The sequence below is a fragment of the Calonectris borealis genome, chromosome 14, assembly GCF_964195595.1.
Source record: "Calonectris borealis chromosome 14, bCalBor7.hap1.2, whole genome shotgun sequence".
NCBI lineage: Eukaryota > Metazoa > Chordata > Aves > Procellariiformes > Procellariidae > Calonectris > Calonectris borealis.
Window position 1 is genome coordinate 6,423,172 of NC_134325.1, and position 24,162 is coordinate 6,447,333.

Sequence of the window (24,162 nt, forward strand, 5' to 3'; positions counted from 1 at the left end):
CTACTGTGTCATCGGAGCGGGGCATACGCGATCTGCTTTTCTGCAGGACTCCTTCACTTCTGAATGCTAGCATCTTCATCTATGGCCTCAACGTGGTCTGTGAAGGAACCCTGTAGTCACAAGGTCTAGGGTTAAAATCACTGATTTCCTTTACATCTGGAGTTGCCAATTTTTGGTCTGTTCTTACACTGGATGCTAACCATAAATTGCAATGAATTAAATGCTTCTCAATCATATTTGTTTTGAACATTTGTAATGATCTTGAAATGGAAAAAAAAAAAAAAAGACGACTCCAATAACAACAAAGAAAACCCAAACCCAAAGAACTCAACCAGGCAAACATGAAAAAATCCTTCGATTCCTAAATACCCAGTTGGTCAGAGCTACCGTTTCATGTATGTAAGTCCTGTTTTCCTGTGTTAAGGTGCGGAGGGAGAAACCTTGTATCCCCTTATCGGCCAACACTGTTGGAAAGCAGAGACTCTTTCTAGCAGGAGAGAGTCTTGGACTTCTCTATGTCACCCCTTTATCCTTTTCCTTCTCCTCCTTTTTCTAGCTGGCTGTTGTGCTGCAGCCTCATCCTTTCTGCCACGGGTGTGATGGCAGGCCAGGGACTGACCCCTGCGGAGATTGTATTACCACAGATTGTATTACCACAACAAACTGAGGCTTCCTTGCTTGAGGCGCATAAGGGAAAGGCCACGTTTCATGTGTTTGTAAGAACAGGCTGCAATAGAAAGGGAGTAAATTTTCCACAAAACTTAAAGCACTGTAATAGCAAGCAAATATTTTGCTCTTTGGAGTTGTGGATATGAGTCTCTGAGATTATGGTAATTTTGGAAATTCAGGGGAAACAACTTGAAATCATAACATTTAGGGAGGGCTGCACTGGATTAAATAGCTTGGGTTTTGTCAAAACTATTGCTGTGTTTCTGAAGCCATCTGTGATTGTAGAGTGTTTTCTTTTTTAATTTGGAATAATGAGGGGGAGAGGATTTTATCAAAATAAAAAGACCAGTCATTTAGGGAAGATTTGTGAAATATGTTTAACCTTTAAAAGAAGACGTAGCTAAATCAAAAAGTTGAGATGTTTTTTTCCCTTTAAAAAAACACCCTGCTTCAGCAGTGTTTCATGCCATTAGCTTTTGTGTGTGATAGGAGGTTTAGTTTCATAAAAAGCAGCTTAAATTACTAATTTTGTTTTAATATCATTACAAGAGCTTTCAAGCCAAGTATACTGTCTTCAGTTTTTTGGAAAGTAAGGAGATGAATCTCTCCCTACTAATCTGAAGCACATCTGTAAAGTAACTTTGAAGAAATATAGTCAAGTGTTTCAGAACTGATATGACTTAGTAATATCTGTACTATTGCTTATACAAATGTGGATGGGATTTGATTAACTTCAACTAGCCTAGAGTTACAAAGACATTCCATATTGAATACATTTGAATATTGAATATATTTATGGAGAAATTTCCAAATACCTCTAGTCTGCAGTGGAATTTCATGGAGTATTTTGGTGTGCAAAGACACTTGTCAATATTTTATGTGCTGTGATAATTCCATCAGTATTACTAACTTTATCAGTAAGTCTTTTGATTTTGCAGCTAATATAGAGGTTCAAGTGCACGCTTTAACCAAAAGATGTTAATATGCATTATAATCAGTTCTTAAATAAGCAGTTTAATTGCTTGAATTGTAAGATTTTTGTCTGTGTTTTGTCTGAATAAATTGCTTTATTAAATGAGCTGGGAAAATTGGCTTGCTTATGCATGTCTCAGTGAGAATTTCTTTGATTTGTTTTGTATGGTATTTATGGCAAATGAAATGTATCAGTTAAGAGAAAATGAAAAGCTGACATTTCCTACTATGAAAAACAGAAGCACTGCACTTTTAGCTTAATAGTGCGAGAAAGAGGTAGAGGAATTTCAGTAAAAATCAGAGAGTGCCTTTTTTGTTTGCTGCACTATAGCCCGTTGTGGCAATGTAATAATTTTACCCAAAATTCAAGAAACAGTCAAAGAATCTGGAAAGTTTTTTAAAAGATACCAAGAAAAGTTACAGTAAATTTTCTGGGGGAAATAATGAAAGGGCTGTCTGACTTTTATTTCTTTTCTTTTTTTTCCTTATAGGCTGTTCATACAGGTATGCGGGCATATATTTATAATAAGAATTCTGTTATTGGCTCTCAGGCAGAGCATTCAGGGATGCGGACATACTACTTCAGTGCAGATACCCAAGAGGATATGAATGGCTGGATCCGGGCCATGAATCAAGCTGCTCTTATGCAAACACACTCTTCACTGAAGAGGCAAGTTCAATACACAAACTGTTAGCCTTTACAATTTTTTTTAATATATTTTTCATGTGTATAAAAATATCAGATTGGTGATGATTTCTGAAAATGATAATTGTAAATGTGTGCATGAAACTCATTCCCATTTTAAAGAAATAATTCTTTTTAATTTACATTCTGTTGCAAATCAGTTAACTAACATTAATTAAGAAAACCTGGTGTTCAGTATTTGTGTCTACACACAAATTGTGTGCCCACATTTAGTGACATGGATTAATTTCTGTACCTATACAATTTTTTAGGTAATTTCAGTTTAAAAGTTACAGGTTTTATGAGCAAATTCGTACACCTGCAACAGCCAATTGTCAGCCTTGAGGAGAGATAAGTAAAAGGGAAAAGACAGAAGAGTAACGAGTTGTTTAAAATGAGTATTTGGAACTATGATTAAAATGCTGTTAAGAGGGAAAAGAATGTTAAACGTGGGTAAATCATAAGTGTTATGGATATTAACTAATTTATGCAGGTATTAACCGCTTATTTTTTTATTTACTTGGTGGCCTTTAGTACTTTTAAGAGTATTTTTATGTTTTTCTCAGTGTAGAAAAAAAGCACTGTTATGAAAGGAGGATGTCCTTTTGTCCCATTGTTCTTAATTAGTGCTAGAGGCAAATGAATTCAGCTGTGCCTTCATGTGCTTCCAGTTTTTCCCTCTTCTTAAAATTGATGTCGCCTTCTTGATGTTTTGACTTTGGGAATGTGATTCTTTCCTTACAACTGCTTGTGAAAGAAGACTCTGTACTGTGAGACAACCCTGCTTTTAACCCTTGGGGCTCTGAGGATTAAAATGTCATGGTGCAGTTTCTCAGAGTATCTCGCACTACTGCTGCTTTTGGCAAATCAAATATAAGCAAAGGATCAAGATCTCTTCCAGAGCTTTGCATCCTATATGATTTTGTGTTAAGGTTTTCTGGATTTAATTTAAATTTCAAATAACATGTGACCTGTTATCTGTTTTTTCTTTATCTTCTTTATAAGGATAGCAATAATTGAAAGAAAAATTGGGGAAGTCTGGCATGTTAGAAGTATTGGTCCAGTGTCCTTCCTCCTAGTAGACTATTCATTTTGAGACACTAAGTAGACTGAAGTGAAAACAATTGTTTCATGGCACTTAATCTGAATTCACCGTCCGTAAAGCTTTAAAGAAGCTGAACTTAGTTTCAGAGAAGATGAGGTGCTACTCCGAGGTCAATGATACTCCATTGAATTGTAAGAGGAAAAAAATGTTGTTGAGAAGCTTATCACTATAAGGAGATGAAGAAAACTGCAAGTGAAGTACATTATGTGTCAAAAGCAACTTTTAGGAACCTTAGACATTTTATAGTGTGTTGTAAATTTAATATCAAGATTTCTGGTACAGAATTTTTGAAATATTTAGGCAATAAGGTAAATAAGTAAACTAGTGTGCATTGCAGCATGTATTAGGAGCAATGGAGATAATTTTTTTTCATTTTATTTTTTGCAGAAATAGCCCCCAGGTTAGAAATTCCCTGGACAATGATAGTACTGACTCAAATGTAGATATTGTTCCGTCCTCTTGGCCAGAAATGACTAGTCCCTAAGGCATCTACAAAGATATGAAAGACTTTTTTGACTTTGAAATGAGCAATTGGCAGTTTGGTTTTGGTTTTTTTGGCTTTTGGTGTTTCCCAAGATAGGAAGACTTTCTTTTTTACAGTTGTTTGTATGTAATATTACCCAAGCACTTCTTTCATACATTGTTAGTATTTTCTGTCATTTTTACAGATACATATAAAGCATTTCTGCTTCCTTGACAGCACTGTAAAGGTAACTTTTGTCTGTCTGGGATAACAACCGAGTTTTGCTGAGCATATCTATCTTAACATGTCAAATTCATCACAGCCTGGAGAAGGTGCTTTTGCGGGTATCCTTTCTAAAATAGTAACAAGACCACATCAACTTTTCACAATTAAGCAGTGTTCATTACTGACATGTATTTTCTTTTCAGAGAAAATGAAAAAGTGGATCAGCAAGCTGTTCCCCAAGTCAATCATGTGGATGCCTGTAAAGAGTGTGTGAAGGCAGAGATTACAGATACAAAAGAAAGTTACCAAAAATCAGCTGAAATGCTTGGATATGATAAGCGTGAAGAGACAAGAAGAGAAAAAGAGGAGGAGCGTTATATCCACAGAAAAGAAACTCTGGAAACTAAGAAGGGAAAGGCTAAGCATGCGTTAACAGAAGCTGATTCATTATTTCCAGACCTAACAAATGCATCGAGGTCCCAAGTAGCTCACCCTCAGCCAGCTGAGAAGAATGGAACGCTTCCTAGTTCATTAAGTATGAGTGCTGGCCTAGTGGAGCAGAATGGTACCAGCTCATATAAAAGAGGGTTTGTTCCCAGAACAAATCCAGATAAACAGATTCAAAGAAAAAGTAACATGGCTCAAGTGGAGCACTGGGTAAAAGTCCAAAAAGGAGACACAAAAAGGTTAGTAATAGGCCCATCTTTAAATAGACTGCCAAAAGGCATTTTCTTAAATTAAAGGAAAATATGTGTTAGTAATATGTTTAGTGCAAATCAGAATGATATTTTACAATATATAAAAGAACTTACTTTCTCCTCCAGTGCAGAATGGCATTTTTCAGGTGTGGGAAAGTCTCATGGGAAAGTCAATGTGGGATTGGCTAATCAAATCCCTTTAATGTTGTCACTATAATGCAAATAGAAAAAGTAAGATTAGAGTGCTTTTTTTTTTTACTGTTTTTAATCACTGTGGATGCTTAAAACTTCTTAAAATTTACTACAATTGAAGAGCCAGAAGGTGAAGTCAGCCCTCAGTTACCTCTTATTCATATACAACTGCACAGTATAAATTATACATAATCGTTTGTTTTCCACTTAAAAGTAAAGAATGCGGATTTTTTTTTTTTTCCCTTCTGTTCATGTTCCAAGCATCCATTTACTCCCTTACATCAGATCACTGCACTCAAAGTCAGTGTGTGCATCACATGTTGAAAGGTCTCCGTATATTCATTTAGGTAATGAAGAGGTCCTAGGATGTTCCCGTGATCTCCAGGATTCTCTTTTCCCTTTTCAGTCCCTGAAAATTACATAAATTGTACCAAGAGGTGGAATGCACACTGGAATGCTTTTGTAATTTGTAAATCTCGTAATTGCTTTACTTTCAAAGTGTGCGGTCAGGTTAGGTACCAGTTGAAAAAATGAAGTCATGTATATATGCGTCTGTTCAGAACATCACCTTGTGTCAAGTGGCAGGAAAGACAGTTGTGCTGCATGTGAAGATTTTTCAAATATGGGTAACCTACTGAATTAGTACCTTATAAATTTGCTAAAATCTTATTATAATGTAGAACAATAGGAGACATTAGCATGTGGTTCTTGGGAGGGAGAAAACATTTTGGGCATTTTTTTAATGCTTATTGAAGCTAACATTTGTCATTTTGGATCTAGTAAGAAATTTAAGGGTTGCTAATTCTGTTTGGAAGTCCATTCTTCTACTCTCTTATCTTTGGAATTACCCTTAAAGAAGCTTTCATACTTTTCGATTTTATTTAACATTCTTCTAGACTGCTAGAGTCAGTTTACTTGCATGTTTTTTGCTTGGATATCAGTCAGTGCTTCGTGAGAGAATATGAGTTTAATGAAAAAAAAGTACTTGGTATATTAGTTCTTCTTACACACACAGATGTATTAGTCTAAAACAATACAGAAAACTATTGAACTAATTAGCCAGTACTTAAGAAAACTCTGTTGATGTTTTTCACATCAGAAGTATAGGCAATGAACATGCTTGACTGATAGCTAAATAAGTACTGTTTTCTTCCTAATTACTCTTTCCAGTAAATCAGCTTTAGGTGTGTATCAGGTGTAGTGTTAAGATAGTGCCGTTGCAGGTGCCAGCTTTTGTTCTAGATGAAACCAGCTACCTCAGCTGGAGCTGTTAAGTATTCAGTGAAACTTTGGTTTACAGTGATGTAACCAAAATCTAACTTTATATATAGTAATTTTCTTCTTACCTTAAGAACTTCCTTTATGTTCTATTTTAGCTCAGTTGACCTTGTTTTCTTTGTCTTTCCCTGACAAATGCTCTTACATTCTCTGCATTCAGAATAAATTGCACATTACTTTGCTGAAGATTTATGGATTGATTTTTTTTTAAATGGCACCTTCTCTTAACCTGCTGAGGTTGTTGCAGTGCACGTAACTGATGGCATGTTAGTTGTCAAATGTCTTCTTGATTTCAGGATATAGAAATTTAAGATAGAGATGATAATTTAGCGGACATGCCGTTTTGATTTTAGTAAGTTTAAGTGGACCACTTAATTTCTTAACGCTCTATGTTTACTGTTATTCCACATGAAATGTTACAAATAAAGAACCTCTGAGGATTTAGAAGCCTTTATAATTTTTGAACACAGAATGAGTACAGTTTTATTCATTTCCTGGCTCAGGTGTATAAAGCTGCAATGCTTGCCAGCAAGTTGATTATGACAAGAAAGAACTCTTTCAGCTAGAGGCTTCACACAAATACAGCAGTTGTTTGTATAATTATTTGCAGGGATTGCACCTTTTATATAGATATTTAGAACTTTCAAATAAATATTTTACTTCCCCTTTTTATAAAGCACTCGGAACTGTTTGCTAACTAGTAAATGTCAGCTCTCTTTTAAACAATGAACTGTTAGCTGCACTACAGTTACATCCAATGTAGTCATCTACCCCCTCTCTGTTCTCAGCAAAGGGGAATACCTGCATTGGTAAGGTTCATGCCAACCTTTGAAAGAGATCTAGAGAATTGGAAGGAGGTTTGAAAGGAGGCTTTCAGGAGATTTTGGTTTTAAGTAATTAAAGGTCAGGACCATCAAACAGCAGCTGTCTAGAAATTACTAGTCTTTGATTAGATTCCAGTGCCTGGATAGACATAGTGAATGCATACTTGTAAAGAATCTGACATTTCTGTCAATTTGCACTTCTAAAAAAAAAAAAAATTCTGATAAATGTAAGCTTAATATTTCCCAATTAAATACAGTCACGTGGAGGAACTTCCTTCCTTGCAAATACAGTGTTAAACATTTCTTGCTATGCAGAAGTTTCCATTTCTTCCTGATTTGCTTAAGGAGGAAACATTACTTGTCTTTGTTAGCTTCTGTGCATTCCCGTGAATAGGCATCGTGTATATATCATATATCACAACCACATATATCTTCTGTGTGGTTGCTTCCCATTGCAGACCCTGAATAGTTTTCATGGCAAATTATCATATAATATGGCATCAGGCTATTTTTTCACTCTTCAATGTCTGCTTTCCTTTTTATAATCTTTATACCTCATTCAAGACAGAGAGATTCTCAAGAACATCTGCTTTTGCTCATTTTCACTCTTGATCCCTGAGAAAGCAATTGTCCAGAGTCCACTGTGGACTAATTTGAGTCATCCGGGACATTGTTCCTTCCCTGTTCTAGACATTGGTATGTCGTCTTAGTGCCTATTTTTGTATTATGCAAATTATTTTTAAGGGTCTGAAACCTTGTCTGGAAGAGATGCCACCTGCTTAAAGCCTGTCATCCTAGCTGGAAGTTTCTCCCTACTTCATATACTGAGAAATTACAACCTGCCTGTATGTAGGCAGTTGCCTCTGAAGTTCAGCTTTGAATATGACTTTCCCTGTGTAATGTAATGCACATGCAATTTGGTTCTTTTTTCTAGTAGGCTGAAGTATTGCATGAAGCTGGCACTTCCCAGCTGCTCAAGGTACTGCTGTCGTCCAAACAGTTTTTAGCTCCTCTCAGGCAAATGCATCCTTTTCTAGAAGAAAGGCATGATTGGTTTTTTTCCCCAAAACTCGTGGGGTCTTGGTTTTCAGACTGCTTTTGCTCCTAAAGCTGCTAGCCCTGATGACTTCATTGACTACCAGTAGTTCCTGCTGTTGCAGATACCTTTTCATGTCCAGTTAGAAAATAACTACACACACACGGTTTGCAACATTCAGTAGTTTGCCGATGCCTTCATGAGGGCTCTGCTAGGTTGGAGTATAGGAATGGTCGAGCCCCCTTCTCCTTCTTTCTACAGAGAAATCACCAAAAGAATCTGTCCTAGCTTCATGCCTGTCTGTGATGTCCTTTCGAAGCATTACCTGCTCCAAATTTTCTCAGTTCTCGTTCCTATCTGGAGAAAACACATTTCTACCAACCGCTTTGATTTTCATGTGGAAACAATTGGCAGTACAGTAAAGAACATACAGAGTACACATGATGTAATGAGCTAGGCAAACAAAAGACCACTTTTCATTTACTTGACCACTAAATGCTGATCTTTCAGTTGCCTCTGTTCATGCTTTAACTTTTATTGTGAAATTCGAGGATAACATCAAGGTTCTGTGGTATGAGAGAGCAGAGCTTTTATGAATTTTTAATCCTCCGTGCAGCACAGGGCAGTTATTCTGCTTTCTAACATGAGGAATTGTAGATCCTCTCAAAAGCATCCATATTTCAAGACAGCCCAACAGTGCCAAATCCTGCAAGTAGAAATAGGCGGAGGCAACTACTGAGCAGCAGTTACTGGTAGCAGTTCTTTTCCCCTTGCTTCTGTTATTCTTGGATGCTGAACAAAGATGTTCTTTTCCATACTACCCTTTCTTTCATGTGGAATTCCTGCAGTTCGCACACCGCCGGGACTCCCTCTCATGCAGAGAGTGGAGCCTACCAAGTGGAGTGATGAACGTGCTCCGAGTTTCTTCATTTGTGGGTTTTTTGTTGTTTTTATTTATTTTTTGTGTTATTGCTCTGTGACAAGTCTAGCAGAATGGTTTTCTGTTTGGAGATCCTGAATCAATGGGCGAGTTGACTGCAAGTACAAAACCCCCAGATGTTTAACTGGAGAACCAGAAATCAGAGGCTACGGAAAGAGCATGAGGCTACGGAAAGATTTTGACTTCAAAGTAGGAGAGGGAGCTAGCTACACTTTGTCAAAGCTTTTGCCAATTCTGTCTTAACTCTCTGTCTACTAAAAGATTTAATTTCTACAGTTTAAGTGCATTATGGATGCAGTACTAAAGCCAGGATGTAATGCCTCTTTTTATATTCTAGTTTGTCAATGAGTTTTGTTGCAAAAAGCGTTGTGTTGCTTAAAATAGTAGAACCAGTAGCATTAGGTCAGATGAAAGCAAATCATACAGACTTGGGGACTTTGAGCAATTTCTTACCTTTTTTTTTTTGCTTCATTCACGTGAACAAAAATTATCTGAGATCACTCTGTGATTGGTGAGATTTCTTCTTGCACTTTAAGGTAATTTTTTGTAATGAGCCTGCTTTTGTTGTTCGTAAACTGCACCACCTAGTGGTGACCAGGCTTTCAGTGAAAAGAAATATTTTAGTTTACGGATTTGGTCTTTAAACATAATAATTCCTTTCTTCATGTTCTTGACATTCTCTTTGGTCTAAGTCCATAATGCAGCTGTCCCTTAAGTTTATTTCTAGTAGGTCATCCTAGGTTAGACACTAAATTAAAAGCCTATATTTACACTATTTGCATCTTTGCATGAATACAGTGTAATGTTTTTGTGCAGGGTAGATTTCATTAATATTACTTTGTTAATACTTCTGTAAATTGTTTTAAAATGACTCTTGTATGTCGTGTCTGGTAGCTCCTATGCTAATGTCATTAGAGATTTTTTTTTCTTATCAGTCATCAATGTATGCTAAAATTTACCCTTCTTTTTTTTTCCCCCCGCTTTACAGCCTCACTTCTGATCAGACTCTTACACGTCAGGGTCCCAATCCACCTTTTCCTGAAAACTATCACACTTTGCCAAAGAATACCAGGCAGCCTTCAGGGAGCTCACCACCACCACCAAACCGCAATTTGCCGAGTGACTACAAATATGCACAAGACCGTGTTAGTCACTTGAAGATGTCCCAGGAGGAAAGAAAAGCAAATAAGGATGGAACTGTTTGGCAGCTATATGAGTGGCAGCAGAGACAGCAATTTAAACACGGCAGCCCCACTGCCCCACTTTATGTAGGTTCTTCAGACTTTATTGATCGTGGTAAGTCAAAAAGTTCATTAGATGTTCCACGATCAATATCTGTTCCGCCTTCTCCATCTGATATTCCTCCACCTGGACCTCCAAAAAGCTTTCCTCCAAGGAGACCACATACTCCTGCAGAAAGGCTTACAGTTAAACCATCTGACGAGAGACAGACTGTAGATGTTCCTTTTGCTGGATCACCCAGGAAGATACGAAATCATGCTGTAAAGGTTTGTATACAATATGACTGATTTCAAACTATTCTATATGTGGTGTCATACATTGATAATTTAATTTAGTCATTTTCATTGCATCCTTCCTTGTCTGTGAAACATCGTGCAAGTTGTAAAAGTTGTAAACAATGAATAATTTTCTCCTAAAACTCTTTATCTTTCTGATCATTTCAGATTTATTAATTTTTGTTAGTTAGGAAAGGAAAATCGGTGGCACATCACATTGGTTTGAAATATTTTTATTGAAAAACTTCTATTTATTTTATTATGGAAGGCATACGTTTGTATGTATAAAATATACAAATTGTAGTACTTTAATGTATAGAGTAGGTAGGCAAGAATATAAAGCTCAGCAGGATGAACTTTTCCTTGATTATTTACTTACGCTTGTACTCTTCAGTGTTTGCCGTGTCTGCTTTCTCTACATGTTTTGCTAGTGTAGTTAGTCTTGCAGCTGATTCAGTTTTTAGTTATGGCTAAAAACATAATAATTTTTCATGCATTTGGTAGTTTAAGCCCTTTGCAGAGTCGTTAGCATTGAGCTAACCAAAATCAAATAGTGTTAGTCTGAAACTTTAACCTTCTGCAGAATTTCAGTGTGGGTTTTTTTGTAGGCGCTGTTGTATCCTCTTACCCAGAGGTGACAGAGGTTTCCCTATTCGGTACTCCACATGGCTCTCCTTGCCTAAGGAAATTAGGGAAATTCATGATTGAATCAATGTAGGATTTACTTGTCTTGGTAGCTCTTACACTGGAATAAGTGGAAGTGAAAGCCTCTGTATTCACCTAATTCTTTGACTTCAACCAAAGGCTCTGATGGGGAAAGTATTTGCAAAGAAAGAGATTTGTAAATTCAGGTAGCCGGTGTGGGTTCAGGACCATGACTTTAGGTTGCATGCCAGCTTCATGCGCAGTTTAGATTTTTTCGTAGTATATATGTGGTGTAGCTGTCAGATGTCTTTCAGCATTTATAGATTTATAACAGAGGATGAAATAGTCTAGTGATGTGCAGCACTGGAAATCCAATTTTTTTTCAATTCCTGATTATATTATACCAGACGTTGGTTTCTCCATGTGTAAGTTGAAGGAGCATTACATCCCTTACAAAGGAATGTGCAGCAGTCTTCTCCCTTCCTGTGCAATGTAGCAGCATAAATTTTACGCATAAAATAAAACTCTTTTTATGTCATATTGGTTTTACCAATATAGGGAAACTCAATTTTCCTCATCTGTAAAACCTTTCTGTGAAACTTCTGTAAAAGTTTCTAGAGAAAAATGTTCATGTTTTTATATGTAAACACAGTGTCATTTTACATTTAAATGTATATGTCTACAGAAATCTGTGATACTTCCCCCTCCCTGGAATGCTTTATTAAATTCCATCCAGTTACACTTTAAAAAAAAAAAAAAAAAAGGAAGACAGAAAAAAGAAAAAAAGGCAGAACAAAACAGCATTCAGTGAAATTCAGAGACAGGAATAAAAACAAATCATGAGACATTTAGTCTGCCTTGAAGAAAGCTATAAAAGTTTGGCATTAAGAGAAAGATGGGAGAATGGATGTGCAGTAGGTTTTCATAATATAAAGAGAAAGGGGCAGATCAAATACGATTATTTAATTAAACCTAGTATTAATGGAACCCATTGCCACAAGGTGTCACTCATGTCAGTAGCTTAGCGTTCCCTGGCTAAAAGAGAGCATTCACAGTTGTTATTGTGTGGCCACAAGCCTGCTGTTGGAGGGCATAAGCCAACCAGCCTTTCTCTGGGAGACATTAGGTGGGAGGGAACTTTGTAAATATTTTTTTCATTTGCTGGAAGCCACTTTGCATGTTCTGCTGAAGCATCTTGTGCTGCCAGAATCCGCTGATCTGCCCAGCATCACAGGTGCTAAATTTGCATTTGTTCATTCATACGTTTTTCTTAATTGTCAAAGGATCTGGCTGGCCCATGAATGTTAGCCTGATCTCAGCATACCGTGAATTCAAATACAAAATTTGTGGCAGAGGTGCATATCTTCTGAATTTTCCATCAAGTACGACATACCTCTCACTTGAGACAACCCTTATAATTCTGGCTGTGGCTTCTTACAGAGCTCAACTCACATTGATCGACGCTCTATGCCTTCTATGGGTTACATGACACACACTGTGAGCGCACCCAGTTTGCATGGCAAGTCGGTAAGTTGAGAGCAGTTACTTTCCTTTTTGTGTCATAGTAGTATTGTAGTTAAGTTTTAAAATCCTGCTCGTTCCTCAGTAGTTCTATTTTTATTAGTTAAAACATAAATAACTTGAATGAGAACTTAATCTCAACTGGCTCCCAGTAAAGCCTGTAGGAATTTTGCTGTTGTCAGTGTTATCAATTTTGCTGCGACGTGAACAGGGGTGAGCTGTCTGTTATTACAGGTTTCAACTTTTATTATGTTTATTTGACCAAATGCAGAGTTAATGAAATAATTGCTTAATCATGTCAAGTAACTGCTTTCTGGGCACTGAGGTGAAAAATGTAATTACAGTTACTCTCCCTGAAGACTGCTAATTTCCTCTTTACAATGTGTCTAAATACCTGCAGCCTGAAGAGCTAACATTGCTTCTCATTCGATTAAGGAGACATCAGGCTAAGTTGGCTAGTATACGAAATTACACAATCGCACAATTACTGCAGCACTTGCCAACTAATTCCACCTATCAGGTCAGCTGCTGCTTGGCTCATCTGTGCTGTATGACATTTTGTGACTCTGCAAATGCTTCATTAGTGGCATGCTTGAGTCTGTGCTTTCTTGCCCATTCTTTGGTATTCTACAGTTCCCAGGTCGTTTGTGGTTTTTCTTTGCTACTGTATTTGCTATAAAAGATGAGCGTTTTAAGTTATAGGGCACCAGTGCATACGTTTCAAAGTGTTACGTATACTTCCTTTTTATACTATTTCTGAAAATGCATCTTCAGAAATGTGGGTTAAAATATTAGATAAGTTCATTCTAAAGCAAAACCATTTCTTTGTGCTGCTTTCGTGATGGGATTGGCTCCCTGTGCCACATGCTGCATCATCTGCAAATTGAAATGCATTGGCCAGTTGGTACATTCATATGAGCTTGTAATTGTGTCAGTTCTGCAGGTGAACGTTGGTTCATAAAAGCTCATGGGCATCTTGGATCATCATTAGCAGTGCTCTTGATTGCACTGAGGTATGACACTTGTAAATGTGAGATCAAACAGAAATTTGGGAGCTCCTTACAGAGCTCCTTGGTTCATATTAGAGCCTCAAAAATGGAGCCATCTGGGAATAAAATGCAGTGACTCTTCTTGGAATTGGTGAAGGCTTTATATTGGCCCAAAACCAAAGGAATTTTTTTGAATTTGGTAAAGTTTCATTTCCCGACTTACCTCACCTACAGAACAATTGCGCTAAGATGGGCGATAGTAACAGGGATTTCTCCAAAAATGGGCAGACTTTCTAGTCAAGTCCTCAGCCAGACTTACAAGCTGCTCGGAAAAGAATTGTAAGTGAACACCTCTAAAGAAATGCAAGTGTGATCTATTGATTTTATAGCATAAAGGGTTTTTCTTTTATTTTTTAACTACATATTTTCATTGGCTCAAAACTTGAGAGAAGGTATAGTTGTATTTTTCTCTTATTCCGAAGTTTAATGTACCCAGGATACAAAATCCTGCCAAAATAGCAATAAAATTCTGGAATTTTGGAGCATTTTGGCTGATACAAAACACTTTTGCAACAGTTAAGCTTTATTTTGTTGCGTATTGCAAATACTTCATTTGAAAAAAGGAGAAATAACTTTGTTATGACTTCTGTTTATGCTTTTCTTGAAGTGATTGTAATGAAAATGTTGGTAGATGAATGTAAGTATAAAATTAAGCTGATAGCAGCTGCAGGTGAGCCAATGAAAAATTAAGCTGATAGCAATTACAGATGAGCCAATGAAAAATAAGGATCAAGTTGAGAGCTATTACTTAAAAGACCAAATGGATTCTCTAATCGTGTGAGATTTTTTTCAGTATTTTATTCACAAAACTTACTTCGTACTTTCCCTGAATAAGGGAATTCATATCTTAAAATGTGTATGAAATCTGATCAAAAGTGTTCTAATGATTTGTTATATAATGGCTTCTAGTTACATTTGACATTCAGTTAGATACAAGTCTTCTCTTCTCCCAAAGAGACATATTGTGCTGGAGGACAACACCATAACTTTTTTAGTGAAGGGATAGTCAGTAGAAATTGATCTTGAAAAAATGGGTTGAAAACCTATTGTTTCAGGTAGTTACGTGTCTCATTAGAGGTGGAAAACTCAAATCTATACTTTTGGATGGTGGGCATGAGGTAGTAACATTCTTGGGAAATATTTTGCCCATTTTTTCAGCTGTAAATAGCAATATGCTGGTGGAGCAAATGTGCTTTTTTATGTACTTCCTACTCTGTTATTTTGTTTTCTCTTTCATCCATTTTCTTATATATAACCAATCCAAGTATTTTGAAATTGTTTCAAACATTCAAATAAATTGCATTTTTTTTTCCCTATGTACTTACCTGAAGGCGGATGACACTTATATCCAGTTGAAAAAGGATTTGGAGTATTTGGATCTAAAGGTAAGATTTTATAATATATATTTTTTTTTAACCCAGTGGTCTTTTGTTTATGATCTTTGTACCTGCATCGAATCACCTTCTGTTCAGAGATAGAAACTCTGTCTTTTGCCATCACTGTTGTGCTTAGAATATTGAGTGTCTTTATAGTAGTGACTGTACAATTAAAGTGCAAACTCGGAAAATGTAATTGCTTTAGTTTGTAGGAAGAACTTGTGTTACTGGTACTCCAGATGAATGATATTATGTGAGTTTAGAGAAATCAGATAAAAATTGATTCAAAATGTTTGTCTGCTGTAGCATTAGAACCAATGTGAAGTCAACTCCTCTAAGTTAAAATAGGGTGTTCTTTTAATCCAACTTTTTCCCTTTAAATCTTCTTGAGCTGACTTTTTCCTTGTTTTTATAATATGCTGTATTTATAATGTCTTGCTTTCTTGTGAAAATGTGACGATTAATTAGCACCTGTCATTGTTTTCATATTATTACAGCTAAGAGATTTCAAATGCACCCATTCATCCATCCATCCATAGATATAATCTGCCCAAATAATGTTACATGGTATTTCCTTTGAAAAAAAAAAAATTAAAAATATAATATTGAGTATCAAAGCATCTGTCTAAATTAAATGACTTCTGTATCTGGTACGCCTGATAGTTGGCAATTTGAAAGCACATCTAGACTTAATAATATCAGGTTTTGAAGAAGAAAAACCACCAAAAATGTATAATAATTTTGCTTAGCAAAGCAGTCTACCACTTTCTATGGTGCATAGGATGTCTCACCATATATAAATCATACGGTGTTTCTGAAAATCAAGGTGGAGTGAAATTTAACACCTTGTTATCCATATTGTTTGCGTGTATGTAGTTCTCACTGATGCCATGGGGCATTGCATATGTGCAACTAATGAGCTGACTGGACCTATTAGTATGTGTATTTCAATTTTATCTGATGTTCTAATGGCTGAATATATAACCAAATATATCAATGGAAAATACTAATAATACATATTACACACATGTATAGTGTCTCATATATATATATATATAAAAAAAGAATATTTATCACATAATGTATGTGGTATATATAGTCTAAATGATCAAATATGTAAACTGTTTTAATCATTAATATACAAATTTAAAATTGATTGGACACATTTCACTTTAGGCCTTGTTCTTGGTTTGTTCATGGCTTTGCCAAATGTAACTGCATCCCAAGCCATCGGCTGAATTTTATGACAAATTTCAATTTAAATGGTCCTACAATTCGAGAAATTTTTAATAAACACAGTGTTTTGTCCAATATAAAACACGACAATTTTCACACTTAAAAGTGGCCATGGTTTAAGCCTCTGAAAATGTTACGTGCTTAGCCAAATTATTAGGATGGGTTTTTAACTTTTTAGTGGATTCCAGCCGGATTGATTTGTTGCAGTCTGGGACATGGAAAGCTCTTTGATCTCCCAGGGGCTCCCCTTGTGCCTTCCTGCAGCCTACGTAGCACCTGATGAAAGCAGCCAGAAAGAGAAATCTATGGGGGCTCCAGATCTTTCTGTGAAAAGAAACTTAATTGTAGAATCATAGAATAGTTTGGGTTGGAAGGGACCTTTAAAGGTCCTCCACCCGTGCCATGGGCAGGGACATCTTCAACTAGATCAGGTTGCTCAGAGCCCCGTCCAACCTGACCTTGAATGTTTCCAGGGATGGGGCATCTACCACCTCTCTGAGCAACCTGTGCCAGGGTTTCACCACCCTCATTGTAAACCATTTCCTCCTTAGATCTAGTCTGAATCTACCCTCTTTTAGTTTAAAACCATTACCCCCGTCCTATTGCAACAGACCCTACTAAAAAGTTTGTCCCCTTCTTTCTTATAAGGCCCTTTAAGCACTGAAAGGCTGCGGAAGGGTCTCCCCAGTGCCTTCTGTTCTCCAGGCTGAACAACCCCAACTCTCTCAGACTGTCCTCATAGGAGAGGAGTTCCACCCCCCTGATCATTTTTGTGGCCCACCTCGGGACCCGCTCCAACAGGTCCATGTCTTTCCTGTGCTGAGGACTCCAGAGCTGGACGCAGGACTGCAGGTGGGGTCTCACCAGAGCAGAGGAGAGGGGCAGAATCACCTCCCTCGACCTGTTGGCCACGCTACTTTTGATGCAGCCCAGCATACGGTTGGCCTTCTGGGCTGCGAGCGCACATTGCCGGCTCATGTCCAGCTTTTCATCCACCAGTACCCCCAAGTCCTTCTCAGCAGGGCTGCTTTCAATCCCTTCATCCCCCAGCATTAGCGTTAATGTTAGCGTTAGTTCCCTTTTGAAAATCTTGACAGTCAAAATGTCAAGTGTGTTTCCATAAGAATGATCTAATACTTCAAAATGGGCATTTCTTAATAACCTTCTTTCAGCAGTGGTCCAGAAATGTAAAAATTCAGGTCAGGTTGCTGAGAGATTAAAGAGACCATGGAAACTTGAGAAGGTGTCTTTGTATTGGTTAAATTTGTGTTTTGCCACTAAATATAAATTACTGAAGAGACGCTTCGTTTTGCAGTCTGAGGAAAAAAGAATGGAGTGCTGGATGAAACTAAGCAAATTACATATTGATTTGGTAATGGTGGAATATGACAAATTCACAGTTAATGTACGTGGTACCTTTACTTTAAGACACTGAAGGCTTAGACAGAAACCGTTTTAATTCAAGTTTCTTGACTTCGTCGGGCTTTGAGTTAGACCGACTCTGATTAAACAGTTTCAAATAGAACTGAAGATTTTAGAACTGGAGTTAAACTTTTTTCTTTTCACTAAATCCATTATTTCTGAAGATCTCTCTTCCTAAAGGTTTTGAAATATAACTTTTCAACATGGAATAGTAATTAAGCAACTAACTACGTAATGCATGCCAGAGTACTAAAACTGATTACAGTAACTGGTTACACAGCATTTAGTAATTTGCCGTTACTCACATGTTGTGTCCCTTTCTTGCTCTTATCTTAAATAATTTTTTTATTATTTAAGAGTTTAAAAATATTACCTAAGAAATAATTATGTTAACACCAAGATGATATTGTTCAACATTATAGTGTATTGTCATAACATAAGTATAAATGAAATAAAAATGCTTTAGAGATACTAATCCGTTTCAATAGTTTTCTCTTGCATGTGAGCTAGTTTTAAAAAAAAAAGTCTAAAGGCTGTTTACTCACACAATGAGGAACAATTATTGATAATTTTGAACTTGTTAAATACCATGCATTGTGGAGTTTTCCTTTAACAGTATTGCCCTTAGATTATGAACTTGTTTTTCCCCAAAATTGTTGCAATGATTCTGTATTCTTTTTTTCACTCATGAAATAGAGGTATGTGGAGCCTGTAAGAAATGGTGTAACTGTATGCTGTAGCATAGCCATGCCTCTTCTGCAAACAAATTTCCACAGTTGTGTTTCCACAGTTGCTGTTTTTTATCTCTGAAGTGTATAGACCCTGAATTAGAAAAGCAGAGAGGAAGAGCAAAGGAAAGAAAAACTTAATTTTCCCCACAAGCTTCTAAGGTGACTTTGCAAATAAGGTGAAACACAAGAGGTGAAGGAAGCTTCCCTTTTCGTGACTACGAAATCAACTTCAAGCAGGCTACAGGAGGGATGGATGGGCAGCCTCAGTTCAGAATAGTTTACAAACATTCCCGAACAGGTTATACAAAATATGGATGAGGAAATATAGGAAAGTTTTTGTCGCTAAGTATAAATTGTGCAACCAGTTGAAGGCAAATCTGGGGCCCTCTTAGTGGTTCGGCGGTGGTCCTGCTTCATTCTTCTGCAGTCATACTGTAATATCTGAAGCTGTTTAGTTTCTACTGCAGTTGAAAGAGGTTGCTAATGCAAGCTTGTGTCTCATAGATAATGAAGGAAAAAGTCCATGACAGGTATTTGTTATGGGAGGAAGGGTAAGTGTAATTAACTTTTTTCACTGAGGTTTTAACTAGCTTGCTCAAATTATCAATATAGAGCTCTTGGTGCAAGCATTACTACATTATTACATGATAGAAAATATCTTGCTGTAATTCCCAACACTCTTGAAACTGCGATTGGGCAAGTCTGAGCAAATCCTGTTTTGTGTTGTGTGTTTGTATGTGTGTTTGCAAAAGTAAAAAAGTCTTATGGTTGGATAAACAATCTACCCATAATATAACAAGATAGGTAGATACCCAGTTGTAGCTTCTGTAATGGCAAATTATATAGACTATAAACCTCAAGGATCGGAGTGACATAAGAGCATATGATTACTACTGCTCATGGAGTTCTGAGTTGTAAGGTTTGGGGTTTTTAATTTTTACATCTTTAACAAGCTATTACTAAACTTTTGTTTGAAACAGATAGAAAATAATGGACCTCTGATCAACATGATATACAAAGTGCTGAAGAACTCAGCACAAGGGTTACTATCCAGTATACATGTAAGACTGCTTGCATCTGAAATGTGCTCATCCCATTGCTTTTTAAAATAGCAGTCAATGTTTACATACTCTGGCTTTTACAGGTGTCTTATGGTAAACAGTAAAGCTTTCTGTAAGATTTTAATTTTTCTTTGCCCCCTTTTTTTTTTTTTTCCTTTTTTTTTCTTCCTTCCCCTTTTGGAGTCTGTATGCGAAATTATGGCTGACCTCAGTGTTTGGTTTCATTTTATCATGTTTTGAAAATGATTGTGTCAAGTAGTGACCCCTATGTGTAATTTTGAAAATGTGAAAGCATGCTGAATCTTCATTATGTTCTCATGTTCACTGCTTGATAATTAACAAATTCTTTACAGTTCTGATTATGTAATTTAAAATATTCCCAAAACCTGTAGACTCTGGTTTTTATGTAAATTCCATTGATTGAAAGACTTTTGCATTCTCTTAGCTTGCAGGTAATTAAATATGTAAAATTATTACTTTGACATGCTAGTATTTATGCTTACATTTAATTATTTACATAGGATTTAGCATTTAAATAATTCCATTAATACTTTTGAAAGAAAGGGTTTTTCTTATATAAAACACATCATTGTGAAAATGAAAATTTCCGAAAACTGAAAGTTTTGAGAGGCAGTAAATGCTTTAGGTTTTGGTGGGGGAGGAGTAACGTTTCACCACATGAAGATACATGAGAAGTCTTTGAATGGAGTCTGCCGTTGGAGGAGAGAAGACAGTAAACATAAATGATGACCATACTCTTCTGTCTTAAACCTACTTTGCTATTTGAAAATACTATGTGTAGATGGCTAACTTCATATAACATGTTAAATGAGAAACTGAGATTGTATCAAAGATTTATCTACACTTAAAGTAAAATTTAATTACTTCAAGAAAGCTGTCATGATCCTGTAGGTACCTGTTAGGTTAATATGTAAACTATGTAGCGTCCCGTCTGGATATTGCCAGTCAGATTCAGTAAAAAAGCAAACTACTGTTTCTACCCCACCAAAGAGACCAACAACTTCCGCTCTTACATTATTAAACACAATATTTAGGTGAACTTTTCTTCATAAACTCTTGCCTGTATATGAATAGAAATATACTGTATGTGAGTACTATAATTCTAAACATCAGGTGTTTCTTTCGTAAGATAGTATTTGCTTTAATGAATCTTTAAAAATGTTCTAATCTAGTAATATGAAGTCATTAGATTTTAAGGCTTTTAAAAACTGTATGATTAATGAGCTGTATTATATTGCCATTCTCTTAACCTCATTTATTCACAAAAAGGGTCCCATGTAGACAGTGGAAATAATAAACTTTTCTACAGAGATAGACATGCCTTCATTTTAAGATTGCTGTGAAGGTTGGAAGTATAATATAGTATAGTTTCTGTACTGATTTGAAAACTGCATTATGTGAGAAGATAATCTTCTCACCAGAAATTGAATATGAAACGAGTGATTTACGAAATGAGAGATTTGTTATATTATAAACATGTCAAAATAGATAATTACATTTAATTCCACTATAGCAGTTTTATAGCAGTCTGTTTTTAATAAAATTCACCCTGTGCTATGGAAGAGACTATCCTTTGTAGAATGAAGTTGCCAAAAAGTTGTATTTTTAGTCATTAATTAATGCTGTTATTCTTGCAACTGTGCGTTTAAAGGAACTATTCAAGTCCTTTGGCTTCAAGAAAGCTATTAAAGCTGAACTGTTAAAACTATTAGGTTTGCAGGAACAGGACCTTTGTAACCATAGACAAGTGAGATTATGCTGTTTTGTACAGAATTTTAAGCTACTGTAAGAGTTATTAAATAGCCTAACATAACTAGTACTCCTTTCTGATAACATTTTTTAAAAACTAAAGCCATATTTGAAAAGACTTGTATCCAAAATTTTAATCGTCTTTCTTAATAACCGTGAATATTTAACAAAACTTTTCTTTTCATTGTTGAAGCATAATTAGGTTTTAGTTTGCAACAAATTTCTCAGACCTTTAAAACCTGTTCCCCTTAGGTGACAGGGCGTGACACGTTAAAAGAACGAAGTACCAAACCTGTCAAGATTGCTGAAAGTGATATTGATGTAAGTATCAAATACCACTTCAGAACTTGCATGGTTTTGGCTATTTATGTTGTACTGTTACGTGTTCATATTAGTATGCTCTTTGGGGTAAAAGATTGCTAGTGGAGACTTTTCTGCTTGGTTTTTAAAATCTAACATTATATATTTATATGATTTCATTTTCAGGTCAAGCTAAGCATTTTCTGTGAGCAGGACAGAATTCTGCAGGACTTGGAGGACAAAATAAGAGCCCTTAAGGAAAATAAAGTAAGTAGATTAAAAAGGGTTTTACAAAATAAAATAACAACTTTCACCTAATCATAAAATATGGAATTACAAACAAAAGATCGAGTTACTGGATGCTGCTTGCATTGTAGTAGTTTTCTTTGGACATGTGTATAAACTTATATAAGGAAAAGAATTGGTTTTTATGTTAGGATGAGTACCCACTTTTAGAAAACATGTTTTTGAAAATGAGTGTTTTAAAACCACATACACTTAATTTTATGGTTTTTATTACAAACTGGAGTACATACATTTTTCTGTGTAGTTTTGCTTTATGTCTTAATATGTATATGGTGTGAGGCGGAATCATGTTTCATTTGCAGTTCTTCCCACCTGCACAAACATTGTTTGCATAAATAGCAGCATGCTATTGAGCTCTTACTGTAACTTGTGTGGTGGTTTGTTGGGTTTGTTGTTTTTTTTTTTAAATGGAGTGAGAGAAGGGAGAGACATTCAAATTGTAGTAATTTCAGAAACCTGTGGTGGTTTATATATAGTACTGTGAGCTTAGTTCTGAGGGTTATGACTGAAATGCTGGGATATCTCCTGTGACAAGTTTGTAGTTGGAACCCATCTCCCTTCCTCCGAGCCCATTCAAGTTAGAGTTCAAATAGTAAACAGTAACAAAATGGTTTGCCTTTCCTTGTCTTTCCTTGCCTGTATGTATCTTATCTGCTTCACTGCCTGTGAGCTATAGCTATCAATAAATCGAGGTGGTTCAGAAAAAAATCTATTCTAAAATGGAAGTACTGTCCAGATAGATTCTTCAGAAGAGATACTGTGCAAAAATGATTCAGTGTTATTTACTCCTGAGTGAATGAATCGGGCCTACTTAGTGTTTTAGACAATATTTTAATCCCTCACATGGCTAGTTTAACTACAGCGGTGAATGAGAACCTACCCTTAAATTAACAGCTAATGCTGTGCTGTGGTAGGGCTGTCGCAGTTCTGTACTGCTTAGTGGGAATTTTTGTGAAACTACATTAGTTTTGTACAACTGTAAACAGAAGAATTCCCCTCTCACTGCTTTGTGTTTTCCACAGTTTTGGCTACTTAATGGAAAGATTTAATGGAAAATATCAGATAATTTTGGTTATAATAGTTAATTAAGACTCTTGCATTTTTTTGTTTACATCTTCGTCTCCACAACAGGAGACCAATCCTAACCTCTAGTGGCTTATAGGAAAGACTGGGGAGGCTGGGGAGGTGGAAAACAACTTCTATTTTCCCGCAGGTAGATCCATAAAATTCCATGTAAATGTTGTAAGCTTACTGCTATCTTCTTCTTTGCTAGGATCAGCTGGAGTCCGTTTTGGAGGTTTTACACAGGCAGATGGAACAGTACAAAGACCAACCACAACACGCAGAAAAAATTTCTTACCAGCAGAGGCTTTTGCAAGAGGATCTCATACATATTCGGGCTGAAATATCCAAAGTTTCAACGGTATGTGTTTTTGGTTTCAAGAAAACCATAATTAAAATACCAGTTAGAGTAAAACTGTGTAGTTTTTTGGTTAGAGGAGTTAAGTCGTGTTCTGAACTGATTTGGTTAAGGTACAGGGTACTGAACCAGAACAAAAAAATGTAAACAATCTCTCAGCTTTTCTTTTCAATATCCCTTTCCCATTCTCACTCCCATCCCCTACACTTAAAAAAAAAAAAAAAAGCTCAAAAAAATTTTTTTAGACATTTTTAATTTATGTATGGGGCTTATACTGCAAATCTTTCAGCTAGTCCTTTGAAAATATAAATGTAATTCCATGGTATTTTTCCAGGGGGAAAGGAATTGGGAAAGTCTGTTGATATTTCAGTCAAAATTTACTATTGATGTTATGACTTAATAAAATTGAAATGCAATTTAATGTTGCATTTTTATTAATAAAAGTATTTCTAAGAATTGGCCATGAAAGAGAGTATATTAAACCTGGGTGTTGTGTACTCAGTATATTATTCCTGCCTCTTAATGAATATGGGACCAGCTCTTCATAAGATTGTTTCTAGAATTGCATGAACACCTTTCCTATAGTAAGATCTGAACATTAAAATACCAGTATTATTTAAATATATATATATGCGCAGTGTTTTGTGCCTGTAGAAAATGTATGACTTTCACAGACAGCATTTAAAATTTAATCGGGGGCATAAATAGCAAGTAATTGTAA

At 36.1% G+C, this 24,162-nt stretch overlaps 1 protein-coding gene across 2 annotated transcripts in view; it reads left to right on the forward strand.

Annotated features, from left to right (window-relative positions):
• Nucleotides 1-24,162, forward strand: part of PLEKHA7 (pleckstrin homology domain containing A7) — a 161,856-nt gene that overhangs the window by 116,005 nt on the left and 21,689 nt on the right. For both annotated transcript variants that reach the window (XM_075162732.1, XM_075162733.1), the window contains 8 exons: nucleotides 2,133-2,311; nucleotides 4,323-4,805; nucleotides 10,076-10,595; nucleotides 12,690-12,776; nucleotides 15,151-15,204; nucleotides 21,668-21,736; nucleotides 21,902-21,982; nucleotides 23,295-23,444. In XM_075162732.1, the coding sequence (XP_075018833.1) occupies nucleotides 2,133-2,311; nucleotides 4,323-4,805; nucleotides 10,076-10,595; nucleotides 12,690-12,776; nucleotides 15,151-15,204; nucleotides 21,668-21,736; nucleotides 21,902-21,982; nucleotides 23,295-23,444 (1,623 nt within the window). The remainder of the gene's footprint in view (nucleotides 1-2,132; nucleotides 2,312-4,322; nucleotides 4,806-10,075; nucleotides 10,596-12,689; nucleotides 12,777-15,150; nucleotides 15,205-21,667; nucleotides 21,737-21,901; nucleotides 21,983-23,294; nucleotides 23,445-24,162) is intronic.